This window comes from Lichenostomus cassidix, chromosome 11 (genome assembly GCF_008360975.1).
Source record: "Lichenostomus cassidix isolate B80296 chromosome 11, HeHo_3.0, whole genome shotgun sequence".
Lineage (NCBI taxonomy): Eukaryota > Metazoa > Chordata > Aves > Passeriformes > Meliphagidae > Lichenostomus > Lichenostomus cassidix.
The window spans coordinates 15,926,772-15,953,612 of record NC_139492.1 but is presented as its reverse complement, the minus strand read 5'-3'; the positions used below and the strand labels follow the sequence as shown (position 1 = coordinate 15,953,612).

The 26,841-nt window shown below is 40.4% G+C and overlaps 1 protein-coding gene across 1 annotated transcript in view; it reads left to right on the top strand.

Annotated features, from left to right (window-relative positions):
* VAT1L (vesicle amine transport 1 like) overlaps window positions 1-26,841 on the top strand; it is a 54,397-nt gene that overhangs the window by 4,924 nt on the left and 22,632 nt on the right. Inside the window, exons 2-7 of the mRNA XM_085071990.1 lie at window positions 874-1,003; window positions 4,701-4,916; window positions 13,877-14,019; window positions 16,197-16,300; window positions 17,148-17,203; window positions 18,898-19,092. Coding sequence (XP_084928116.1) covers window positions 874-1,003; window positions 4,701-4,916; window positions 13,877-14,019; window positions 16,197-16,300; window positions 17,148-17,203; window positions 18,898-19,092 — 844 coding nt within the window. The remainder of the gene's footprint in view (window positions 1-873; window positions 1,004-4,700; window positions 4,917-13,876; window positions 14,020-16,196; window positions 16,301-17,147; window positions 17,204-18,897; window positions 19,093-26,841) is intronic.

The following is a 26,841-nucleotide window of genomic DNA, read 5'->3' as shown; positions in this document are numbered from 1 at the left end:
ACTGGCTGTGTGTTTGGCTAACCATAAAAACAGGGGAAACCAGGCTGTGGTTTGGAGCAATGGATTAATGCTGAAGTGTATTTTAGCTAGTTAGGAGTTTTAAAGTTTTAACTATGGCATTAAGGCCATTAATCAATATATGTATAAAGTAGATAAGTGGTGCCTTTTTTTCTTTTGTGGCTGCCTAGAAAACCACAAAATTTTCCTTAATAAAACTGGATAGTGTACAAAAGACAATGCAAAGGTGCTTTAGCATTGTTGCAAAGCTGACACTATGGGGAAAGACCTGTATTTTTTTCTGAGCAGCAAACCTGAGGACTTCAGAGACCTAAATAACCTTTGTAAAAATGTACAAACGTGATCCAGGAAGGAACAGTTTTAAAACAAGAGCCTATCTGGTACTCAATAAGTTCATGTCAAAGTTTGGACTCCTGCCTGAGACAAACACAAGATGCATTCCTGGAGTCACATCAAAGGTTAGGACAGTTAGACCATGTAGCTCAGAGCCCAAAATATCTATAATGTGTGAGGCTTGGTGCTTTCTTCCTAAATTGATCTGGGTTTACTTGCCATCTAGTAATGCATTTGTAGAAATTATAATGTTACTGAATTTTTCAATGGCCTGTGTGACTGCTAAGCAGCCTGGTAAGCTCAGGGCTGCTGGCAGCTGTGGTTGCCTGGCATGTGCACCTCTGCCCAAGGCAGAGCATCCCAAGAGTGGGAGCGTCTGCTGGGTCCCTTTTACCCTGCAGAGCCTAGCTTTTAAGCGCTGCCCTGGAGTTTTCTGGCTGTCCCATCACTTGGGTCAAGTTTCCCTCCTCTGTTTTCATCTGTGGTAATAGTCTTGATTTTATTTTTTCCTGTGTTTTACAGTGGTCTGAACTTTATTGATTTGATGGTGCGCCAGGGAAATATCGACAACCCTCCTAAGACGCCACTTGTTCCTGGGTTTGAATGTTCTGGAATTGTAGAAGCTCTTGGAGACAGCGTGAAAGGATTTGAGGTAACATTTTTTTATTTTCAAAGTGTGAGTTATACATCTCATGTAAATAATCACCACTTCCTAATTCCTTCTGCTCTGCCAGTGACAGCAGCCTTCACCACCCTGTTGAGATTTAAAAGGTCAATTTTTCCGTGCTGCTTCCCAAGCATGAGAATGACCTCTTGAGTTAGTTTCTGAATCCACCACTGTCATCTCCTTCAAGTGCTTGCCGAAAAGTCACTTGTGCCACATGCACATCCTGATGGCTAAATAGGAGCTGGAAAGCATGACTGACGTCCTTTAATAAAATGAAAGAAATTAAGTTAACTTGTTAAGTTTCTTTTTTTGGCCATGTTTGCTGTCATCACTGCTCTTTTCCTCAAAGCCCAGGTGCTGCTGATTCTAGTTCCAGCTTTTGATCTCGAGTTAACGAGAGCCCTGTTTACAGTAAGCTTTGCTTCTCATAACTGTGTGCATTCATGAGGTGCAGATGAAACTGGGACCCTGATTCTGGATGTAGAGCTTAGTCTGATTGCTCAGGAAAAGCATCTATTTCACCTAACAGAATGTAATAAATAATAGTTCATATATATAATAAAGCTTTCATAAGTGGTTATGGACTCTTTGGTATCTGTTATTGCACATAAACAGCATTTTGTCCTGCCTCCTATTCCATTATTGATATTAAATGTCTATATTCACTGCAAACTTGCATTTTATTGCCTAAGTAGGTTGAAAATTTTGGAAATAAATCCTGAGTTAATGTATATCAATCCCATCTTAGTTATTTGCAGAGTCAGTCATGTCAAAAAGTAATCTAATTTTCTGAATTCTTATTATATCTGGATCTTAAGAAGATATAAATAAATATTTTTTTTTTATTTAAAGATAACATTTTTCTCTTCTCAAAAAGCTAAAATTTGTCAGTTGAGTGAAGATAATGGCCAGTTTTGTTTCAGCTAGGATTTCAGTGATGAAATCTTCTTAGGGGATTTCTCTCAGTTCCCTTCCTGCCCCATCTCTGCCTTGAAACAAGTCATAATCTTTCAATATATTCTGTTACAAACAGCAACTGAATGATAATCTTGCAGTTTGGAAACCTTTGCTGCTCCAGTAGTTCTGCTCTAGTGTCTGTACTTCATAGCAGTGCTCCACATCGGAGGATATTCTCTGAAAGGACTAGAGAAAGTCTCTGCTCTAGATCAGCTCTCTCATTTTTAAAGTTCTTGCTATTTTTAAAGGGCATCGTGAGGCTACAGCATATGGTGCTTGTTTGAATGACACTGCACCTGACTGAATATACTGTGTCTCTTTTTAAAGTGATGTCTTTGTTCTGACTGGAGCACATTTGTGCACTGGTGTGCTCCCTGTAATTGAAACAAGCCATAGTATTTTATTTTTTGCATATAATCTGCATAGCCATGGCGGTGTTTGAGTGATCTAGAAAAGGGTCCACACTCAGAGTGTGCATGGATATGAGTCCATCAGCAGGAGAATGGGCCATGAGGATGAGGGGAGAACGTTCTGCTGGTTTCTTTATGGAATTCTTGCCCAGAACATGAGCACACCAGATGCTTGGTGTCTCCTTGACGTATGTTGTTACTTCTGTCCACAGCAGCGGCAAAGATTGCACCCTGTATCTTCTGACCTTCTTTCCCTGTGTACACCCCTTCCAGTTCAAGCCCTCTTAAAATAGGTGTAATGCCTGTTCCTGCTCCCATTGAAATAAAAAGCTGATTTCTGATGAGCACAGCTGTATCAGGCCTGATCTCTCTCCAGTTTTGGGATGATTCTCAGGAAGTGAGGTCTGATCTGACTAGGCTCTGAATAGTGTCTGTGGACAAAAGTGGTGCCTATTCTTACCAAGAAGTCCCTTGGGAATCACCAAGAGGGACTTCTCTGCATTCTTTTTGGTAATGATTTCTGATTTATGGCAAGGATATAGGGCATATTAACATCTGCACTAATTAATCCTAGCAGACTTTCTATTTTAGATGCTTCTCTAAGAGCAAAAGGGAACCACAGAGTGCTTACCAGTGAGGCATTGTTAATTTGAATGTTTTTCAAAAGGGGGAGGCATTTCAGTGAAATTGGAATGACAGCTCTGTTTCAGCATTCTCAGTCTAAAAGAGACAAACCCTTCAGAGCTGTCAGCAGCACCTTAGCTTTGAGCAAACCTGCAATATCCCAAAGCCAAAGTGATGACAGGCACTCAGGAGACCAAAATGTGCTTGTGCTGTAAGCATTTGCCTGAAGGCAAAATTGTTGTGCTTTACTCCATACCTGGAGTGTTTCTAAAGCATTAGAGGCCATTAGTAGAAGGTAAGAGAGTACCAGGCAGATAAGCAGAGTTATTTTCGAGGGACAGCTGCTGTTAGTTTCAGTTAAAACAGGAAGGCTTGGAGTTTGATACTATTCCTGTCTTACACTGTGGCTCCATTGAAGAGCTCCTTTAATGGTTAGGGGTGTTGTTTTTGTTGGTTTATTCTAGAAGGGCAAAGAGTCTAAGGCAAGGTAATAAAAGGTGCCATGGGGTTGCTGATGACAAGAAATTACTGAGAGTTTTTCAGAGTTGTGCCTGTGAAGGTTTTAATTTATCTACCCAGGCCAGACATTTGCTCAGTGTGGCTCTCCCTCATAGCCCCAGCAGCCCAATTTCTGCTTTAAGGCAAAAGTGCTTTCCAAGTCTGGTTGTGCCCTGTTGTTACTCTAGGCCATCTGAGAAGAGTCAGTATCTCTGATTTAAAAACTTGAAGCTGCAACGAAGGCAGCTTATACAAACATTTGAGTTTGATGTGCCTTGACCTCCAAAAGGGTCCTAGGAGCAGCCAACTATATCTAATATTTACAGAAAGCCTTTATTTCTCCATAGTGAATTACTCTTTCACTACCATATATTTTCAGAAGAAACTGACTAGAGAAATGTTGCATTGAAAGTTAATATTTCATTGCTCCTTTAAATCCTGTCAAATTCACTTTTGTAGACTTAACAGTGTGTTAAAATCCAGAGGTATATTTTTGATGTTTAAGGTGTCTTATTTGAAGCTACAGAATTGAATTCTGCTCTCACACATGCCTGTGGAGATTACAATCATGGATATGTCTTTGTAGAATCAGTTAATAAGATCATAAAAATGGAGAGTGGATACAGATGGTTCTATCTTCTGAGTGAGAGCTTTTGGAACCCTTTCATGTGCTCCACCTCCCCTTCTCCATCCACAGAGAGGAAAAGTAGCTCTGAATTAGTGTGTGGACTGAGAAAGCAAAGTGAAAATTATCCTAGGTATAATTTTCTTTATTCCATGCCTCTCATCAATATAATTATAACCTCATTTCTTTCTCTTCAAGCAAAATTCCTGGTTATTAGTGAGAATGCTGTTTTCATTGTTTACATTTGTAGTTTGGGAGCTCTCCTAGCAAAAGATGATCTGTATTAGTGATAAGAGAAGACTGCTCTATCAGGGAAGAATGTGACAAGAAAAAGAAAAAACTTTTAACTTCTGGCTTTAACTTCTTTTGGTTATTTTTGTTGCTTTTAAAATGGTAAAAGCCCAAAGCTGAGCAGCTTTACTGCTATTTTCCAAAGGCATGTGGAACACCATATTCCTTACAGTCAGCCAGGGATCCACACCTTGAACAGGAGACTTGCAGCTCTTACAGGTTGCTCTCCACAGTCTCAATGGCAGATCCTCAACGTTGTTTTCTTCCTTGCTTGCAGATTGGAGACAGAGTCATGGCTTTTGTAAACTACAATGCCTGGGCTGAAGTAGTGTGCACCCCAGTGGAATTTGTCTACAAGATCCCAGATGACATGAGTTTTTCCGAAGCTGCTGCGTTTCCCATGAACTTTGTAACTGCCTACATGATGCTGTTTGAGGTTGCTAACCTGAGAGAAGGCATGTCTGTGCTGGTTCACTCGGCAGGAGGTGGAGTGGTAAGTTGGAACTGTTCTTGCTTTCCTGTCACTGAGTAACTAAAGGAGTCTGATGTGTCTTGATTCCCAAAATAAACCAGAACCTGCAGTGTGATTTGATATCCCTGTGTGTGAGGGATTGCACTGGGAGGAACTGCATCTGTTTTCCTATGAAAATGCTGATGTGAATGGTTGGCAGGAGCTCTTGGTGAAATAAAAATGTTGTAACAATAAACTCTACTGAAAACCCCACAAAAAAAGCCCTAATTGGTTGTCAGCAGATCAAGAATCAAATGTTGTCCCAAATGCTTCATTCCTGAACTTACATTTGTTGTACTTCTATGCCAAAGAAGGGTGTAGTGGAAGGAATTAATGACCTCCCTGCACAAGGTATCTGTAGGTAACCATAATCCTCCTTCTAGTTCATGTCCCTCTTGGAACACTCCTGCATATGTGTGTGAATATGTGTGGTGCTTTCACTGGGAAAGACTTCTTTTTTCCCTTTTGCTGTAGAGGGACTGAAAGCAGTGATACGTTCTCATGTGAACCCTGAGGAAAAGGTACAAATGCTCAGTTTTATCCAGTGGTGACTGCTGTTTGGTATAGTTTGGATCATTCCTGAGGAGGCATTAGTGTGGCATGGGCAAAGGATGAATTTGTGGGAATACCAGGCCACACAGTGAAATAAATAGGTGGCATTTTGTGTTACCAGTTCCTTCAAGTACCTTTTAGGAGAATCTCTCTCCTTTGGAAAATATTAAACTTCTGTGGAAAATATTAAGATATTCTCAGGGGAATTTGTTTACATTTGAAATTATGCAGTCCTTTTTCATAGGATAGATTTTGTGAGCTGAGACCATTAGCAGATACCAGCCTTTGAAACCAGAGTACTTCTTCTGTGTTCTTGTTATGCCTTATGCTAAATTAATATTCTGTTTTCTGCTGAAGTCTGGTGTGCAGCCCCAAACACACCGTTCTTAATTCTGTGCCCTTAGACCTTCTTTCAGGTTCTCATATAAATGAAGGCTGTAATCAAAGGAATAAATTCATGAGTTCCCTGTACAAGGTATTTTTAGCCAACAATAATCCTACTGGCAGTAAAGGGTCCTGTTGGAATACTCGTGTAAATGAACGGAATTTATAATCGTATTATGCTTTGGCACAGTGCAACCCAGAGTGCTATGGCTGACTATTGTTCTGTAGTGTTAAATCTCTTCGTGTGGAATCCAGGCCTATTAGAGCAACATGAGGCCACACATTCAGGGGAATATTCAACAGGAATCAAAGTGTCAGCTGTAGCTCCAAGGCCATTTGCCCACCTGGCACTGTACAGACCCTGAGCATATCCAGAACTAGCCCCAAAGCAATCCCTGAATGCACCTGTGCATCTAGAGAAAATTAACTCAGTCTCCTTTTCAAGATTGCTGTGTTTCTTTCTCTTTCTGACCTTGCCTCTGTTATTTCTTCGTCCTCTTCCTGATGCTCTGCTAATCTGCTAATTGATGCTCTGCTAATGTTAGTTCTCACAGTCTGCTCTAGTGCCCAGCCTCTCTGCTGGGCTGTTCCTGGAAGGAGCTGCTGGCTTCCTCTGTCATCCCAGCTGCTCAATGGGCAGCTTTTGGCTGCTCTACTGCTGTGGCTGCTCACAACCTTCTCTGGGAGAAGCTAAAGGAAGGATGGATCCTGCTTGGCTGCCAGGAGAACAAGGAGAAATCAGATCCATCACTTGCTAAGTAGTTAAATAAAGCAGTTTCCAAGGGAAAGAGCAGACATGCAGGGAGAGCAGCCAGTAAGTGCTGAAGGGCTGTAGGATGCAGGGGGTCTGTAGGTAAGAGGAGACAGGGCTGGGCACCCTGCAAGCCAGTATGCTGATCAGTGTCCCAGGGCAGAGGGCTTCACACAGCCCCTTGTTCCTTGTAAGGGAAGAGCATAGCAAGAATTGGAGAGAGTTCTCCCATTGCTTGGTAGGTTTTACAGGTAAAATATCAGGCTGGAGATTCATGGATTTTTTCCTTCTGCTAAGCAGACATAAAGACTTCAGAGGGGTCTGTGTTACTCTAATATTATGTCTGTTAATCGTTTGAAAAACCTGACAGCTTCAATTGAACAAATCATTCTCACAAAGATCTTTGTTAATGAACAGAAAACTGGCACTGAAACTGCTGTAGGAAGAGCTATTTTTTGTGCTGTTGCTTTAATAGATAGAATGCCCTTCCCCACTTTCAGCAAGTGGGAAATCTGTCCAGTTAGTTTCTAAATGTCAGAGAAATTCCAGAACACTTTAATGAGACAATAGGCTCCCTGTGAGACTAGAAGTTTCTAATTGTCCATTTCTCATTATGCAAGATCATTATTTTAGTTGCTTCAGGCAGTTTATGAAAAAGAACTTGTTGCTTCACAAATGTTTGTGAGGTTCTTTGTTCTGGCTGCTCAGCCTCCTTTAGGAGGATCCTGCAGTTTTTTTCAATAAATGAAGTCAGGGAAAATTCTCTAGGACCTTTACTCTTGTGTACTATCTCAGTTTATTTATGTGGCCTTCTTTTTGTTGATAGATATTTTTGGTAGTGAGGTAGCTATGGCAATTGTCTTCCCATCTGTGCTGGAGTGTGAGTGGTGGGGAGCAGAACCCTTTAATGTCTGACAGGATGCTTCAGATAAGTCAGTTTATTTATTCCAGTAGTTCCAGGGGACATCAGAAGATTAGGGAGAGAAAAAGCAAATGTACCAAGGTAACTTGTGTTGAAAAAAGCCTCACACACCTGTCTCTGTGTTCAAGACTTGAATCATGTTCCATATCCCAAGTGAGTACCTTCCCTGCCACCCACTCCCCAGAGAGGTCAGGGCATTGTTTGTTCTTCATGGACTTCCTATTCTGAATATTTAGAGCACGAAGCTTTGGTTATTTACCAAGTTTTTGTGAACACCAGTCTCATCACTTAACCCCTTGGATTTAAGGCAGAATTATGAGCCAATTCTTTAGCATTTTGATCTTGCAGATGCTAAAAATAAGCTTCCTTCCATGCCAGGAGCATTGATTGCTCCTCCTGAAGCTGTTGTCTGACCTTCCCTTTCAGGCTCAGCAGCAGAGGAAGTGCAAGCAGAGTGAGTTACAGATGCAGTTCTTGTGTTTGAATTTGAAGGGTAAATCTGACTTGGCAACAGATTTAGGCCATCCTGGCAGGATCTGTTACTGCTTGGCAGGAACCCTCTTTTTTATTGTGTCTCCCCTGCATACATTGCAAATATTTGAGGATGTGTTCCCAACTGAATCACTGATGTGGTGATATTTTATCTGACAAAGGAGCTGGCATTTCTTAGTAAATCCAGTCACCTGCTATCACAGACAGCATATAGGAACCCTTTCAAGAGAATGATCCAATTTCTCCTTGAAAAAATACCTACATGTTTATCCATTCAGGATCTCTCCACTCTGTCTTGCTCAGTGAGAAAACTTTCCAGACTTTATTCATGGCCAATTAATGTGTCTTTGTTCCTCTACTGATGTTGTCCATTAATTGAAATTAGCTCCTCTTTCCTCTTGGGGCACTTCTTTCAGATCTTTTTGGTAGGATATGTATGTGTTTATGGCTGCAACAAGCTCAGCATGAAATCTCTCCTTGGCCTGTATTTTTCACGCTGAAAGCAGGTTTGTTTGCTCAAGCCCTGTTTTTGTAAGGTTAGGTGTCTGTTTCCTGGGCCATCCTCCAGGCAGGTTGTGCTCCAGGCAGATGTGGATGTGTTTCCTGGGCTCTGAGCTGGCTGGGAGCACAGCAGCAGTAAGATGGTACGAAAGCCAGATCCTGTTAAAATAGATCTCACAGCATTTCTGATCCTTTTAAATACTCTATGGGCAGACTAGTCTGTCTGCACTTAGCAGGGAGGAGCACATGAAACAGCACTCCTGCCTTTGAGTCACAACTCCTTGAATGTGAGTAATTAGAATTGACTCTCCTCTTGTGATGGTCCTGGCCAGCATGGATTAGTGCCATGGCATTAATCCAGCCCACTTTGCTGACACCTTTACCTGATACCAGGGCTGCACTTGCTATTTTCACATGAGCTGTTCATAGCTGCTCTGCGTTTGATGAAGTGCTTTCCTCTTGTTCCATCCCCAGCAGCCAAGGAAGGGGATAAATCAGCTCACACACTGTGTAACCACGTCTAGGCTGCTCTAAGTACCAAGCTGGTCAAGCCAGTGGAGGCTGAGCTGCTGGGAAATACTTCTGAAGCAAGGGATGTGCTCCCTCGGCAGCCCTGGAGAGTCCTGGTGCCCTGGATGAGCCTGTTTCCAGACACTGCCTCAGAGCATAATCTGTTCAGCAAACACAAAAGCCTGGCCAGCCATGCACAGAAAGCAATTTCCCTGACCAAAGCAAGCTGCAGCCTTTGAAGGCCTCTCTTTTTGCCTCTCTCAGCCCTGCTCTCTCCAGAGGACGTGTCCTGTCCACCAGTCACCTGCAGAGCCAGGTCACAGGCAGTGCTCAGCTCTCCCCTGGCTGTTCTGCCTTTCCTGGTGGAGTTTGGATCCCCTGGATGAGTCTCACTTGGGTACCCTGTCACAGCTCCACTGAACTGCAGAGGATTTGTGCCAGATGGACATTCAGCCCTGAGTTTCTGATGCAGCTCAGCTGCACAGTTTTGCAAAGGGGTAAGAAAAACACACCCTGCTAGCTGTAGCAGAAAATGTTTTGAGGGTGAGAGAGATCATTATCTCAGGGTCACTTTTCCCCTCCCTCCACTCTAAAACTCATTTGTGGTGCACTGAGTGTAGCAGATGCTGCCTTATGCTTGTCCAGTAATCACATTTTTAGTTTGTCCACTCTGCAATGTTCACCCTGTTTGGTTTCCAATTTCCTTTGCTGTAATTGGGAAAATGAGACCTTCAGGAGATGAAATGTTGTGTATCAGACTTCAGCTAACACCAGAGAAGAGTTTTCATGATGCCACAAGATCAGTAGATGATCCCCCTTGCAGTTTTCTTGCTGTGTTTGAGTACTTCACACCACCTTCAGGTATGGCTATGAGGAATCAAAGCATTTTGGAATTTGGATTCTTCTCACGTTCCGTTCCAGACAAGTTTCTTGTGCAAGATTAAGTCTTAATGCTATTTTTAAAAATGCTGTAGCACGTTTGGGCTGCAGAAATAGCTCATAGAAATGGTAATTCTTTACAGATGTAGTATTGCAGGATGGTATCTTTTACATGGTTTTATGTGGTTACGTGGTTATTCTCTCCTGCTATCAGGCTGGCCTCAGTTTACATAACAGTAAAAGAGATGCTTTCTTCAAAGGATTCTGCCCCACACCTGCTGTAATTCAGTGTGCAGCTGGCATGTCAGGCTGGTGGCATCAGGTCAGACACTTTTGGAAAGCCACTCACTTGTACACCTTATTTATATTTCATCCAGCATTAATTTTGTGTTAATGAGCTAATTAGATTAATTAGATTAGTGAGTTTTGTTCTATTCGTGCTTTCTATATTGACTTTTAAATACCAATAATGTTTTTTTCTTGGAAATGGTTTAAATGCACAGAACAGTCTCTTTCATTTTTACTTCCTAGAAAACTACTTTTCCATTCTTTTACGTGATTATCTCAGTATGAGAAGTTTCCAGTCCTGCAGGCTTAGAGTTGGGTTTTAAAGCAATGGAATGTGAAGAAATCTCAGGGTTTTTTCCTGGATCTAAAACTACTGTAAGGATATAAATTTATATTAATTTCTGTAATAATCAGATGTGCAGATTAGATTCAACATATTGGTTTTAAAAATTGGCAGGATACCTTGAAAAGGAATCCATCAAGCAGACTGTGAAGCTGGAGAGACATATCCAGCATTAGCAGACATGCTTCATTCCACAAGCTATTAATTTTTTTAATCTAAGATGTTTAATCCAAGCTATTAATTTCTTTGAGGATTCACCACATGATGTTCAGCCTCACTGAAAGTGTTCAAAAAATGTGTGGATGTGGCACCTGAGGATATGATTTAGTGATAAAAATGGTGGTGGTGCTGAGTTGCTGGCTGGACTTGATGGTCTTAGAGGTCTATTCCAAACATAATGACTCTTTGATTCTGTGACAAGTAGTATGTAAAATATATGAATATTTTAAAGGAGATTAATTCCACTTTAAGGGAATATTTTGTAACCATGTCTATCCCTTCAGTAAATCACCTGATTTTTTTTATTTTCCCAACGACTGCTAAATTCCATTAAAGTTCAAATTAAATGTCCAAGTGATAATTATTTTTTGCCATTAGAACTTACTAGTTTTCCCGGGTTCCGAAAGCAAGAATCTGGTCAGTACTTATATGTAGAAATTGGCGTGGTTTATGAAAAATTAGATGTGGGAAGAATATTTTTCAACCCATGCTTGTGTAATTTAGCATTCCTCTTGGAAGGTTTTAGAGTTCATACCCTATGTCTGATGGTTCCTTGCTTCCAAAGCCACTGGTAGCAGAGTGGATGTGGTTTTGCCTGGGCAGGGAGGGGACAGAAAGCCCTCCTGTTCCTGTTTATCACCGAGCAGATTTTAGGATCCAAGCGGCAGGACAAGGCTGGTGTGCCCATCCTGGGAGCATGCAGGGGCACAGAAGCCAGCATGGACACCTCACCTGCCCTGGGAGGAGGATGCTCCTCCTTGCAGCAGCAAAACCCTTTGTGGATGCTTCATGTGTGAACTCTGAGCTCTGGGGCTCACATAGCTGCCACTGAAATGTGTAACCTTCTAACCACTGGTGACTAATCCAGGGGCAGCTACATGATTTGAGGGATTAGATAGGAGATTTAAGAGTGACTTGCATAGCCACGGTGCTGGTTTGGAGCTTAGTTGAATTCCACAGAAATTAGGGAAATGGTTGAGTTCATAGGTTGAGTTCAGTTCTCCTGTTTTGGAGGGGGAAGCGTGAAAAGTCCAATATCAGTCTTTATTCCTACATTTTTGATACAGCTACTAAAAATACTTTGCACAGAAGTAAGAGTCAACTTCAAATTCAGCTTTCAGAAAACTGTAGAAGAGTGTTTTGCAGAATTGCTTCACAATATTTTATCCAATTATAAAAGTACTGGTCATATGAGTCAGTTTTAGGCTTCAAATATCTACAGAAAGCTGAAAAGTATTCCCAGCTGATCTGGGATTTTAGATAAGCTTATCTCTGGGGGGAGGGAGAGGTGTGCTAACGAGTTTGAGTCAGGAGGAAAATAGGCTATTCACATCCTGATGTTTTTGTGCATTTCTCCTATTCATCTGACTGTCAGTTTGTTAAATGTTAATCGTCTTCTGTAGGATAAAAATCAACATGCTTTCTTCTTGAATATTTGACCTTTTAGACATTCAATGGTTTTGGTTCAGGATATATTCATTATCCCTCATCTTCCCAAGTTAGATTGAAAATGCAGAAAACTAATTAGGGAATAGATCAATAATGTCAGAATTGCATTCAACTACCATGCATTATAAAATACTGATTTATCTAAATCACTGTGGGTGTTGGGTTTCTGCAAGACACAGAAAGTCAGAAAAGAGGATTGGTTGTGAAAATTACTGAGAAAAGAACAGATAGAAAATCCCCAATTTTCTTTTCTTGTAATTTTATATTACATTATTTTTTGAGGCTAAAATCTGGGAGGCATTTAGAATGAGATGCTAAGTAAGAGAGAAATGAAGTATGAGAAGAGTGAAACATTTTCTGCTCCTTGAAAACGTTACATCTTGTGAGATGAGGCCCCTCAGGAATGGATTTTCCTATGATTTTTGAGAGTTTAGGGATTCCAACCCAGGAAAACAGTGGATGATTTTAAAAAGAAGTCATTTTTAGTTTGGAGTTGGATTTACCATGCTAGGAATAAGCACTGTTACCTGTGTCCCGCTGTGAGTTTCCCTGAGCTGTTGGACAAGCTGTTCAATCTGCTGTGGTGTTCCAGCCCTCATCTGCAAAGCAGGAATGAGAATGGATCCCTTCTGCTCTCTTTTCTGAGTCTGTTTGCCTATCTAAAGGATCACCCGAGCTGTGCCTTGCTGTGCAGCATTTACTGACAGACCCAGTAGGAAACCAGCCTGAAATTCCTGGGTGCCACCATATATCAATAACAACCTTGCCCTCTCTGGGGATGCTCAGCTTGGAGTTACATTCAGCAGAATACATGAGGATGCCAAGACCCCCAGGCTATGCAGGGCTAGCTAATTATCCTGCTCTAAATAAAATCCAAGTGCTAATTACTGGGAGGTACAACTAACAGTCAGAGGTTCTGGTTGGAGTGAACAGAAATGTGTTTATCCATGGGTGATTTTACTAGTCATGAGTTCAGTTTACAAATGACAAGCTTTAAGCTGTGAATATAAGTAAAAGTCTGCTGAATTCTATCTGAATTTTTTTTAGAATGACAGTGCCATTTTTTAAACTTCTGTGTGTATCCCTGTAACTGTGCTGGCTCCAGTGGGACAATGTGGTTGCAAGAAGATGTAGGGTGGGGCTACCAAAAGTCTGTTTTCCTTTGTTAGTGTGTTAAGGGTAAAACATAACCTAGGGTGGTAGAAAGATGACCTGTTGGAATGTTTTCTTAAAATCTAGATGGCTCAGCTGTTAAGTAGTGCTTCCCTTCTATCAGCCTCATGAAATTAGAGGTTAAAATTCAGTTGAGGCCTTCTGGGACCCAAAACTGGAAACTCAAAGTACAGATACTTGATTGCACAAATTCTTCTATGTCCCAAGTCCTACCTAAAGGCTGACATAGCATCTGATGGACCCCACTGGGTTCCTGCTTATTTATTAGTGTATTAGGACTGCTTTGTCTTCAGAATATCCTTGTGATTTAAGTGTCTTTTTTCCTGTGGCTGAACTGCGTTTCAGTGGAAATAAACTAGTTTGGGAAGTGCTTGCACATGTTTGGTCTTGGGTTTTGCTGTGTCATGAGTGAATTGGCAGCTGCTAAGTCTGTCAACCAATTTCCATGTCAGTGAACTAACATAATAATGTGTTTGCAGGGTCAAGCTGTTGCTCAGCTCTGTTCAACCATTCCCAATGTTACTGTTTTTGGAACAGCTTCATCTTTCAAACATGAAGCAATCAAAAACTCGGTAACTCACCTGTTTGACAGAAATGCAGACTATGTTCAAGAAGTAAAAAGGTAATCTTGTATTTTCCTGAGTAAGGTCTGTATAGTATCTGGCAAAGTACTATGAAAGGCACCAGGCTGATCATATTTATGGGAAGAAATTATATTTGTGAGTTGGGAGCTGCAGTTTATTCACAATTATTCCATCTGTCCACTAGGGACAGGATAGCAAGCATCTCCCTATTTCTTGATAAGCACCATAAGCTTTTTCAGTCCATATTCCTACTTGGACATCTGTTGTGAGCAAAGTAAATTAAGTGAAAGAAACTAAAGGTCTTAACAGAATGATGTACTTTGCCTTTATTTGCATATGTACTTGCTCACTGTAACGCACCAAATAAGATATTTTCAGTGGATTTCTAAGGTATCCAGCTTTTGGAGTTCTCTGGTGTGCTTTCATCTGCCTGGGTTTTTATCCCCTGCCAGGGATTGATATCAGAGCACATGATGTCTGCTTTAATTTCAGATCCTTAGATTTTGTTTGTTTGCATTCAGATTAAAATCATCCTGTTGCCTTTTGAAGTCATCATGTGTGTTTCTGTTGATGTGCTTTCAAATACTTTGTTTTTCAGTTCGTCTAACTGTTGATACTGCTGGTGTGCAGGAGCAGAACTTCTGTCTGGGCTGTTAGCACTGCAGGCTGGTCCTGCAGGAGGAATCAGGGTGGTTAGGAGATAAAACATGGGTGTAACAAGCTACTTTGTGCTTCTTTCCTAGAACAGATACTTAATATCAGCTCAGTGAATAGTCCTGATTGCAAGACAGAAGTGGCACCCTGTAGAACATTCCAGTGCTCTGATTTGTTGCTCAGATCCTTCCATTTTCACTTTGCATTGGAAAGATTTTAAATAAACACGCAGCAGTAATTCTGAGAATGCTCTTTTGACAAATTGCCTTTTGGCAGAGGCAGCGAGAGGAATGGTGGAGTTGTTTGGTTTGATGGATATTAGCTGTGCACTGTGTTCTGCTTAAAGGGTTCATTTCTCAAAAGTCTGTGAGCAGAAAGGGATGGAGCTGTGATGGAGAAAGGACAGGTAGGAACCTGCTTTATTGCAGGTGACTGGGGCATTCCAGGGAAAAGCTTTCATTAGGGAGAAAACAAAAGAAACTCGAAGAAAACAAAAACAACCACCAAAAACTCCAAGCAAATGAAAAAACAAACCTCTCCCCATAAGAGGTGTTATAAATGTGGAAGTGTCTGTAGGGGATGAAGAATTGGTTAACCAGGGAAGCTACCAAAAGCTGTTTCATTGTAAAATTTTTGTTCCTTCACAGTGGAGGCTCATCCAGTAGCCTGAATAGAAACAATTTATTGCCCCACAAGTGTCAGCAGTACCAGGGAGTGAAGTTGCTTGGTTTTGCTGCCATTTGTAACCAATACATGTCTGGTCCTACCTTTGTTTTGCAAGGAAACAAAGGTGCATTACAAGCCATAAATCTTTGCCTCTCCCCTAAATCAGGATATTCAACTTTTTTTTTTCTTCTTCAGCATCATACTGACATTGCATTGACAGAGCTGTTGGAAAGTTATAAATATGCAAACTGTTTATTGAAACAGTAGAAGTACTTTCTGTTTTCTTTACTGTGGCCTGACTGTAGCCCTTTTGCTGGATTTCTAGCTCTTGGTGACTTCTCTTTATGTTTTATTTAACTCTTTGCTGACATTTAGTTGATGTCTGAAGAAGACTCTTATAAATAATAAGTCATTTCATCTGAAAAGAACTAGGATAAGAAGATCAATTTCCTTAAGAATTCAAAAAATTAATGTTAGAAGATGTGAATAAGAAAAGTATCCTTTTTCTCTATAATAGTCATTGACAAAAAAAAAAAAAGAAAATTCTCTGACATTTGCATTTAGTCAAAAAAGAACTTTGTATCTGTTGCCTGTCTTTTGATAATATAATTTTACTGAAACCACTGAAAAAGGTGGAACAAGATGTTTTCCCCCTTTTTTAAAGCCTAAGAGGTGTGGGTTGGATAGCCTGAAAAAACTTGCATTGTGCCACTGCATGAGTCTGAAATGTCTTTTGATGAGGGTAAAGTTTCACACAGTCAAAGTCTCAGCCTTAGAGTCCTTTCTAAAGTACCTGGAAAATGTTACTATTTTGTTAACCATCAGCCTATATTGTGCTGGCTGACCAGCCCTGTGTATCTTACTGGAAACTAAAAGTTTTTTCCTTGCTTTTTAGAATCTCAACAGATGGAGTAGATATTGTTTTGGACTGTCTTTGTGGTGAAAATACTGGGAAAGGCCTCAGTCTTCTCAAACCACTTGGGACTTACATTTTATATGGTGAGTGGAAAAAAAGCAGGTACATATTTCAAATCTAAAGCTTTGCAGGGCTTAAAATCATCCATGCCACTCCTTCCAGGACTGGTGATAGACATGTAATCCTTTCTCAATTGGATCATTTCCAGTCAAGGATTTTAGTGAAGCTGAGCATGGACTAAATTATTGAGAAACAAATGGTAATACAGAAAAAATTTTAAAAAAAATTTAGAAAAGTAAATCCAAAATTGAAACTGAACATATGTTTCAGATTGTTAAACATCATTGGGTGATACAAGAGAAGTGAGGGGAAAAAATGGGGTCTCTCATTCTGCTCACCATGGGAATCACAGTGTGGCCAAGGAAACTGCAATATAGCTCTTGTGAGAGGGAAGCTTGAAGGACAATTTCAGGAGGAATGCTACTGCTTTCATTTGACATGACTTGGAGCAATCCAAGCCCAGGCTTCTGTTCACAACTTTGCACTCCTGGCTGTGGACAGCTCTCCACAGGGAGCAGACACAGCTCCCCTCAGTTCTGCCAGGCTGCTCTGCTGGGTGGGGAAAGCTCCTGTTGGAGGGGACAGCTGGAGGGATTGCTGTATTTAGGGGAAGATGCCCAAGAGAGCTTAACCTGTCCCTGGCTTTGGGAGATTTGATAGATTATCAGTGTCATCCTGGAATTCCTATAAGTCTGGAGAGCTTGGCTGCCTTGGCTTCTTCATTATTTACTCCCAAAGTATTTCTACTAATCTCTTTTAAACCTGGGCATTTTTTTTCTTAAATATGAATCACAGAGATGATTTTACATATACTAAATGGTCTGCTGTAGCTTGTAATAAGCTCTGTGTGAATGTGCTCATCTTTTACAGGTTCATCTAACATGGTTACTGGGGAGACAAAAAGCTTCTTCAGTTTTGCAAAATCAGTAAGTATCCCTGTGATTCTGCTCTTTCCTCTAACTTCAGTCTTTTCTGTAGCATTTTCATCTTCATCATTTTCATTTATCTCTGCTGAGTTGTTACTTCTGATGTTGTATTTCTGTGCCATGTTTTCTCCTGGCAGGACAGCTAGACAGGCATTGGATCTGTGTGCATTTCACATTGCAATTGAAATTGGCTATCAGACATAGATCTCTTACACAGCCACGTTTAGACTGCATTATTTATTGTGGCAGAATATCACATCCATGGATATGAGTAACTGTACTCTGCAAGTTCCTTCTATCTGAAGACAGTCAGGACAGTGCAGTGAATTAAAGGAGATATATCTCATAAGGTGGAGCCTTTATCCAGTCGTTTCCAGCTTTTCAGAAGTTTGTTTCCTACAGAAAAGCACTTTGCAGTTCTCCATGTTCATTTCAAATGACATCAAAGAGTTTATGATTTGGCTTTTTTTTCCTGATTGATGATGTCAGCAAATTCAAAGTTCAGATGTTAGGTTTTTTTCTCTTCAGCTTGCTGTTACAGAAATCTGTGCAGAAGTCCTAGAGATCAAAAAGGGACAAATATATCAAATAAATTGCCAGCAAGAAATAAGTTAACCAGGAGTGAAAGTGATTTCTTCATACAGAAAAAACAGGGGAAAATCTTGTCTGAACATCTGTCATGTGATCTTTTTGCCAAAAGCTCATTTTCAGCTTCCAGCAACAACCCCTTCCCAGGAGGAATTGGCTTCAAAAGTCTCTGTGTAGCTGAAAACAAGAGAAATCAAAGACTGTAGCAGGGAGCTGTTCTTTGCCTCCCATGTTTTCTTAATGGTTGTAGTGGGAGGATCCTTGTTATTGTCACATATTTGTGAAATAAAACAACATAACCTTTGCTTATGCAGTGTTTTTACTGTTAATATGAGAATATCCACATGCATATAATTTGTAGGGTAGGTTTGCCCAATGAAATAAATTCCAGCTGAAATGTTTTTCAGATAGTATTGGTATTTAGTGATGGAATAAATATGAATAAATTGAATGAATTAAAAAAATACAAGATTTTGTATACAAGTATAACTAGTTTTCTTATATAATTATGCTGCAAAATTAACTCATCAAAATTGTATGAAAATTATAATTAAAAATTTACCCATTCAAATAAAATTTGCAAGGCAGTGACATCTCTCACTCTTGATGATGCTCTTGGGCTAAATGAAATAAAATCCTTTCATGAGCTACTATGAGGTTTGCTCGAGTGGCGTAAACATAAAAATGGATGCAAAGTAAGTGGCAGCTGATGAGCAGTGCCTGGTTCTGTTGGTTTTGAGAAGAGTCATAGCCAAGAGTTGCCTGTGAACATCTGGGCAGTGGAGTGGCTGTCTTGTGATAGCAGAAGGGAGAAAGAAATCCAAACTTGCTCCTGCCAGACCCTCATCTAAACCCTGATCTGTTCACCATCCTTCTCACAGCCTGACCTCCTCCAAGAGTTTTTTTTTTTTATTTCTGCTTGTCAGCCAGCTGCACAACTTCTTGCCTCATCCCTAAATTGAATCCTTGCTGCTTCTCTTGGCTGTTGCTTCAGACCTGACAGATGAGTCATTTATCACATCTGCACAGACAGTTTTCTTGTGAACTTTCCTGTACATTTCTTGAAAAATGTTTTTCTAACCATGCTGTTGTTTGTTGGTTTCCAGTGGTGGCAGGTTGAGAAAGTAAATCCTATCAAGCTGTATGAGGAGAACAAAGTCATTGCTGGATTTTCCCTGTTGAATCTACTTTTCAAACAGAATCGAGGTGGTCTGGTCAAGGGCGTGATGGACAAACTCCTAAATCTATATAACAGCAAGAAGATCAAGCCTGTGGTTGATTCATTATGGGCTTTGGAAGAGGTAGGAGCCAAATCCCTTTCCTCATTTTGAAATTTCTGAAAAATATGCACTTTTAGAGGTAAAATCTTATTTAAACCTGTTTTCTAGTTATCAATGTATCCTGCTTTTTAGTTTGTGCACAAGTTGTCTCCAGAGCCCCTGCTGTTTGGAAAATCCAGGATCCAGAGTTATCCACATATTTCTCTACTAAATACATTTATTGAAAATGCTAATAACAAGTGTGTTTTTTCAATCTTAGAAGATTGTTTCTGTTTCCTAAGTGCATGAAACACGTGACTAACAAGTGCAGAGTGAAATGCAAACAATGGAATTGAAAACAAGTTAGATATTTTCCTCAGAAGGCATTTTCATATACAAGCTTCAGTTTCAGTGCCACAGTTGTGCTAACAAACCTTGGAAGCTGCAGATTTTCTAGCAGTTACTGAAAATGTGTCAAGACAAAGAAATCTGAACTCAATTTTAATGTAAGTTACAATTGTGGGCTGTGGATTTTTTGGGGGTCTTTTTAAAATTCCTCTAATCACTCAGCTCTCCTTAAAGACATGTAAAGAAACTAACCTGCTCATAGCCTGGGTAGTTATAAACCTTATAAACCCCTGTTGAAAGCACTGTTTATGAGGCATTTCTGTTTAAGATTCTGATGAAGGAAGAGAAGTATTTTTGGAGGTGTGAACAGGCATTACCATATGAAGAAGCAACATGATTATTTAGCACCACCAGATTAATACTTGTGGTTAGAGTGTTTGTGAAGTGCCCTGAGCCTGGCACATCACTTAGGATGTGAGCTCTGTAGCAGCTCTGCTGTGTGGGGCTGTGTCTGGATTGTTGTGTTTTGCTGTTCAGAGGTGCTGTGACAAAATCTGAACATGGTAGGTGGTGTCACCACACATCCTTGAGGAAATTGGAACCATCAGGCTTAATCCATGAGTAGTGCTGTATTTGTTAGGATTGTGGCTGTGCTGTGAGCTGGTTTTTGAGCCCGGTGTGTTCTGTGCTGTCCCTAGAAATGCCCCAGTGCATCCCAAGGGCCACTTCATGTGCTAGGGGTGTGAATGGTGCAGCCCCTGTGGGCTCTAGTATGACAACTTCCCCAGGAGCCCCTGGCTGTTCCTCTGGAAGCTCTGCCCGAGGCCACACTGTCACCACAGCACCTCAGGGACACCTGGGGCTGTCCCTGCTGGGGGCACTGAGTGCCTTTCCTCAGCATCAATGCTCCAGGAATGTCAGATGTTGTGATAAAGAGCAGCTGCTCAGGCAAGACAAAATCCTCTGCTACTGTCTGAAAGGGAGAGCTCTTTGCAGAGCAGTATAAAATAGAAGTGGGATCAAATTTATGTTTTTGATGTGGTTTTTTTAATTTAATTATTAAGTAAGCTTACGAAGTAGTTAAAAATTTTAAGTGGCACAAGTCTCCAGACAGCCATTCTGCAAATTCTTTGTTCATGTAAAATATGTACTTTTCATGTATTGGTGAGTAAGAGAGGGATAATTAAAATAGTAACAATAGCTTTATAAAAAGCTTAATTGAGGCCATGCCATAACATGAAACATTACACGTGGCAGGCTGATCTTAATAGTCAGCATGATGGGGATTTGTTGGGAGACTCCTGTTTGATAACATTTCATCTAACATTTGGCAGTAGCATGCACCATCCCTACCAGTAGATAGTGAAATGTGTAAATACATCTGTTGTAAAGCTCAGTCTAGAAAACTCCAGCTCATTTGTCACACCTGCTGGCTTTCCATGAGCTGTCTGGCAACGGGCAGGGGAAGTGTCTGGCTGTACCTTGGAGGGTGTGGTAGTGCAAGAGCTGTTTGTTTGATTGCAGTGTTACTGAAATGTTACTCATCCAGGGCATTATCATTTTAGGGATATGTTTTTGTGGGCATAAAAATAACTTGGGGCTGACTCTCAAGTTGGTATGATACACAGAGAATGTGTCATAGCTGAGGGCTAAATGGAACCAGAATGAGGAAAGGTTGGTGAATTTCTGCTCTCTTTTGGTAGGTTTTTATTTTTAACTCCAGAGCTTGAACATCTCCCCACTTCAGAGCTGGACATTTGATTTTTTTGTCACTTCCTGTTGGGTAAGCCTGATGTTCTCCAAATGTCCACACCTTTCTCAGTAGTCTTTATTAGAGACTAAACCAAGACATGACCAATTTTTACAGGTTTCCTAAGGAAACTTGCTGACCCACAAGAGCATTGAGAATGTACATTCATTAGAGAATGGCAGAAAGGTGGACTCCCTGCGTGGTATTTGAAAATGAATGGTTGAATAGTGTTCTGTGGAGGAATATTACCTTTTCCAGAGCCTCATTGGAGAATCCATTTGTCCTCTATCTAGCAGTTCTGCCCTAGAGATGAACTTGAATCCAGTAAGAGACATTCAAAATTAAAATATTGTAAGGAAAATTGTCAAAGGAGCCTTCACCATGGAATACCTTTCCAAATGCTTTATGTTAAATACCTGAATATATCATCACATACATAGCAGGTTTGATCTCTGCATGAAAGGCATATCCCAAACATATCCCTTCAGCTCATTTTATTCACTCTGCATCTGCATTTGTTTTCATGTATTCCTTTGTGCAAATACCAATTCACAAATTAATGCAGACTCTCTAAAGCCAACATGGAAGACACCTGCTTTTCTTTCAAAGCTGTATTACACTACAAATGCTGCTCTTTTCAGTCCTGTATCAGTTTCCACCCATGTACCAGAGCAGGAGACAATGAGTTATATCCACAGTGGTGTTCCCCTTTGCTGCTCAAGGCTGGTTGCTACAGGACTGCTTCCTTGCATGATAACCCCAAAAGTGAGGGCTTTATGTCTTAGTGCTTGTGAGAACAGCCAGAGACAGGCTTTATGTCTGTTTTCATGGGTCTCCATGAACTGTGTAAAAAGAATAATTCATTGTTCTGAAAGCCTGGTATGGTTCCTTGAACAGCCTTCATTTCCTAATACTTTCTGCAGGAGCACATGGCTTGAATTTAAAAGAAATCACTGATGAGAGAATATTGTAATTGAAGTGTGATTTTCCATTCTAAAGTATTTCAAGTGGCAGTAATAAAGAACTTAGAGAAAGTTATTAGATTCCCATTTGCCTGTCATATAGTCTGTGTTACATGATGCCTACTTGATTATCAAATTATTTCAAAGATAGAACTGTTCTAAATTATTAGATGGACTTAGCTGGATACTATTCCTGTTGAACCATGAAGGTTTGCCTGAGTGTCCATGAGATCATTCTAATTAGGATATAATCCCTCCAAGTGTCCTCATTTCTCTGCTTTAGGGCTGCATCCAAAGGCCATGAAATCCATGGGAGGATTCCTAGTTCCACTGGCCTTTGCTTTAGGATAAGGATTGCCCTGCCTCTTTAGTACAGGCTGCTTAAACAAATTTGCCAATTGACTGGAAAGAGGAACTTTTAGAAGTGACTCAGTTTTCTTCAGTGCATCACATTACTGCTGACACAAGGGACCTCTGGATCCACACTCTTGACTGCTGCTGTGGAGCAAAATTATTTGTATTGCTGTGTTAGCTGCTGGTGTTTGTTCAGAAGGAGTAATTTTAATCTCAAATTGACATCCATAAATCCTAGTAAAGCCAAGTCTGGTCTCAAGCAGGCAATTAGAACCACTTCATTGTGGAAAAGTAAGAAGGGTTTAACTAAAAGAGACAGTGAAATAATCCATAGATACTTTAAAATGGAAATCTAACTTGGGAATTATTCATCATGAAATGAATGAAGCCATACAATAAATTAGCTGCTGGTGAGATATCTTGCTGCTTTGCAACTATTTGTTTATGCATTCAAGTGTTTAGAAGATGAGATGATTTGTAGATGGCACCTGCTTAAAATGCTGCTCTGTAGTAAAAAGCTGATTGTCTGGTAGGATTGCATTTCATTGCAAATAGCAGAGTTTAAAACAAAATTTATATTCAGTGAATATTTGTTGAGCTGTGTGGTTGTTTCTTTGTTAGTGACTATTTAGCACTTGTCTTCATTCTGATTAATTTGTACTGTGCATTTATGCATTAGCATTCTCCTGAGGGTCTGTGAGTATTTGGCTTTACACAGTGGGCAGTTCTGGATTAGTAAACAGGATGGAAACTGACAATTCTCAAAAAAATCTAGTGTGTTGAATAAAAACACTCACGTTGCACTTTTCTATTAAAATCCTGTGTTTTTTCATCTGTTTATAGCTGCAAAAGAAAATGCATGTTCAAGGTAGAACAGTTTATTGACACAGAAGTTATATGCAGCTCCTTTGGTGATTTACAGCAGTCAAAGTTAGCCCTGAGCATGTAAAACAAACCTCACAAATTCTTGCACAGGACCTGCCAGTCATGGTCAAAGTCATCAAAATATCTGGGGTACTTTTCCCTCACCCAGAACTGGCTGTTTCAAAAGGGACTCTCAGTAGTCAGAATGTTTTTAGGCTTGGGCAATTTGATCCATATGAGTGATGAGTGAGATTATGGAGAAACATCCTGACTACAGGTCTGTGTCATGTACCAGAGGATTCACTGCATTCCTCTCTCTCAAATGTTTGTTATGTAGCAATAATGGTAGCAAAGCCTCCTACTGCCTTAGGGCCAGTAAGAGTGATGAAGACACTGACACCTGTGCAGTAGAGTTGTTCTTGCTCTTAAAAAGTGAGAGGGGAATGTGATAACATAGCAAGACCTGGTTGGCACCTTAAAGTAGGCACTGAATGTCACCACATGCCACTGGTTTGTGGTGATAATGGAATAATGCCTTCAGCAGCACCTCACTTAGTGAATAGTCATGCACAAACTGCAGCCCAGAGCCAGGAATACACCATGGCACTCAGCTGGGATCAGAATCAGTGGAATTGAGGCACTAAATATTACAGATCTTGATATGATTATCAGAGAGCTCTAATAACTATGCCTCGTGGTCAATGCATAGAATATTTTTAACTGAAAGGAGCCTCACCTTGACTGAGTTTGTGATGAGCACTGCACTGGATCGCTGGGTTTTTTTGCTGAATAATTATGTGAGATCTCAATGTAAGGTTTGTATTATTTTTCCTTTGCATGCCAATTACACCGATAGATAATGCAGAGAACAAATGTATGTGAGAACAGCAATATATAAGAAAATGTGCCTTTTACAGGAAATTTTTGTACCAGCAGGTACTCTATAATGTTCCTGTAATGTGATCAGTTGCACTGCATTCCTTTAGCTTCAGGTTCTTAAACACAGCTTGGGTTTCCTAAGCAAATTACCAAAAAGAAAAGCTCTGGCTTCAAAAGCAGGAAATCTCACTTAGATAAAAACTATATTTACAGCTAGACTTACTGATACAGTAATTTTCCTTTAAAAGGCAATTTTCTCATATGTTGCTGTTCTCACATACATCTGTTCAGGAATGAACAGACGTATGTGAGAACAATAAAAGGAAAAATAATACAAACCTTACATTAAGCGTAATTATTCAGCCAAAAAGCCCCAGCGTTTACTGCATTATCTACCAGTGTTATTAGCATGCAAAGGAAAAGAGTAGGAGCCCTACTCTGAGATCTCAGCCTCATTGAGTTGCAATCCAGGGACAAGAACTGGATGAAGGAACACTTTCCATACAGCATTTATGGCACGTTTTGGGTAGGGCAAAGCAGTCACAGTATGTCTGGTTTTAGCACTGCTCAGTGGCTTGAAAGGATTCAGGTAGTGTAAACCTGTGTTTTTCCACTGAACTCATCCTCCCATATAAATTACCATCTCAGTGCAGGCTTTTAAATACCAACAGTCATTATTCGAGGCAGGGGGATGGGAAATCTCAAACCCATGATAGCAGAATAATAACAGTGGACCCCCTAAAGGAGAGATTTTAATTTCATCAAAAGCTATTTATACCTTCCTCTGATCTTGGCTTCAGGGCAAAAAGCCTGTCATGTATCACTGTAGTGAGACCTAGAGAAAATTGACCATTAGTTACTTTTAACATAGAAAGAGGGCAATCTAATAATATCAGATAGGGCTGGTATCTTGTTGCCAGCTAAATGCCATCCCAGGTCTACTTTTTTTATTTAAATAGTTATAATGTCATAATAAGGAGTGCAGGTTTTTGTATTTTCTGCTTGATGAAAACATTCTCCAGCAGAACAAATTATGCCTTTTTTGAAGTCAAGAACTGCTATAATGTTTATTCTTCAGGGTATGCAAAATAACAGAGTACCATGATAAAAATGGAAATACATTTATAACCAAAGTAATAACCCACCCTGAAATACAGAAAAGATTCATATTTTCATAAGCATCAAACAATTTACTTTGCAGTCACGTGGTATTGAAAGAGGGAACTGCAGCTCATTCTGTGAAACCTCCCAGGAGCTTGTCAGTGTGTCTGTGCTGTGATTGCTCCTCCAGCACTGCAGAGCAGACTCTGCTTGGTTTGAGTATTTCTTTGACAGAACAACTTCTTTTGCACTTGTTCATGAACAGCTTTCCTGATGGACAGCTGTTAACTCTGCAGATGTACTGTCCTCTGATACTGCCTTGGAAATATCTTTGTTCTTCCTGGGTGTGGATTCTGTTCTCTCTGACTGTATGAAATAAATCCCTGTAGTTCAAAGCAAATTTAAATGTTTTATCTGTTCATCACCATTGTTTCCTTGTATACAAACAGGTCTAACACAAAATTAATCCGAGCTTCATGCAGATATCAAAGCATACAAAAATGCAAGGAGCTGTGTCTTACTGATGTAACAGGTTTGAAAATAGAGATGTGGGGAATGAGGACTGAGAAACAAAACCTGAATAATTCAGGGCAGCTCGATTCTGTGTTCACAATCAAATTATACACAGTTAGAGGCCAAAATATCTTTCAAATTTGGAGAATCAGAGAATCATGGGATGGTTTGGGTTGGAAGGGACGTTAAAGATCATTTCATTCCACCCCAGCCCTGGCAGGGACACCTTGCACTGTCCCAGGCTGCTCCAAGCCCCAATGGCCAAGCTGGCCTTGGACACTGCCAGGGATCCAGGGGCAGCCACAGCTTCTCTGGGCACCCTGTGCCAGGGCCTGCCCACTGTGCCAGGGAACAATTCCTGCCCAAGATCCCATCCAGCCCTGCCCTCTGGCAGTGCTATGCAATTCCCCCTTGTCCTGGTGCTCCATCCCTTGACCAAAGTCCCTCTTCAGCTCTCTTTGAGCCCCATTAGACCCTGGGAGGGCTCTAGCATCTCCCCAAGCCTTCCTCTTCTCCAGTTTAAGAGTAAGGGGGAAGCTGTTCCACCTGAATTTTACGTCACTAATACTAAATATAATGAACCCAATTTCTAAAGGAATGAAAACTGGGCCATGAGTAAGGTGATCTTTAATTAAGGCTTGGCAAAGAATTTTTCCCAAGATGCATATCTGAAATAAATGTTAATTAAACCTCCAAATAATTTTGGTGCTATATGCTTAGATGAATGAAACATACCCTGAAAGTACTGGAAATTAATTAGGTATTGTCATTTTTTTCCCCTCTAAAACATTTTGTATACCTGACTATAGGATCTTCGCTGCTCTTCAGTGAGTTATGAAGTTCCTACAAAGTGCCTATAAAATTTCACTTGCTTTTCTTCCCCATTTAATTCTGTTTAACAGGATTTCATGTTACTTCATAATTCATTCTACCTTTCTTACCCCTATCAGGAAGCAATAGCATAACCCAGTAGTCTTTTTAGATTCACACACTGTTGATGGCAATGATTATGATTTTATT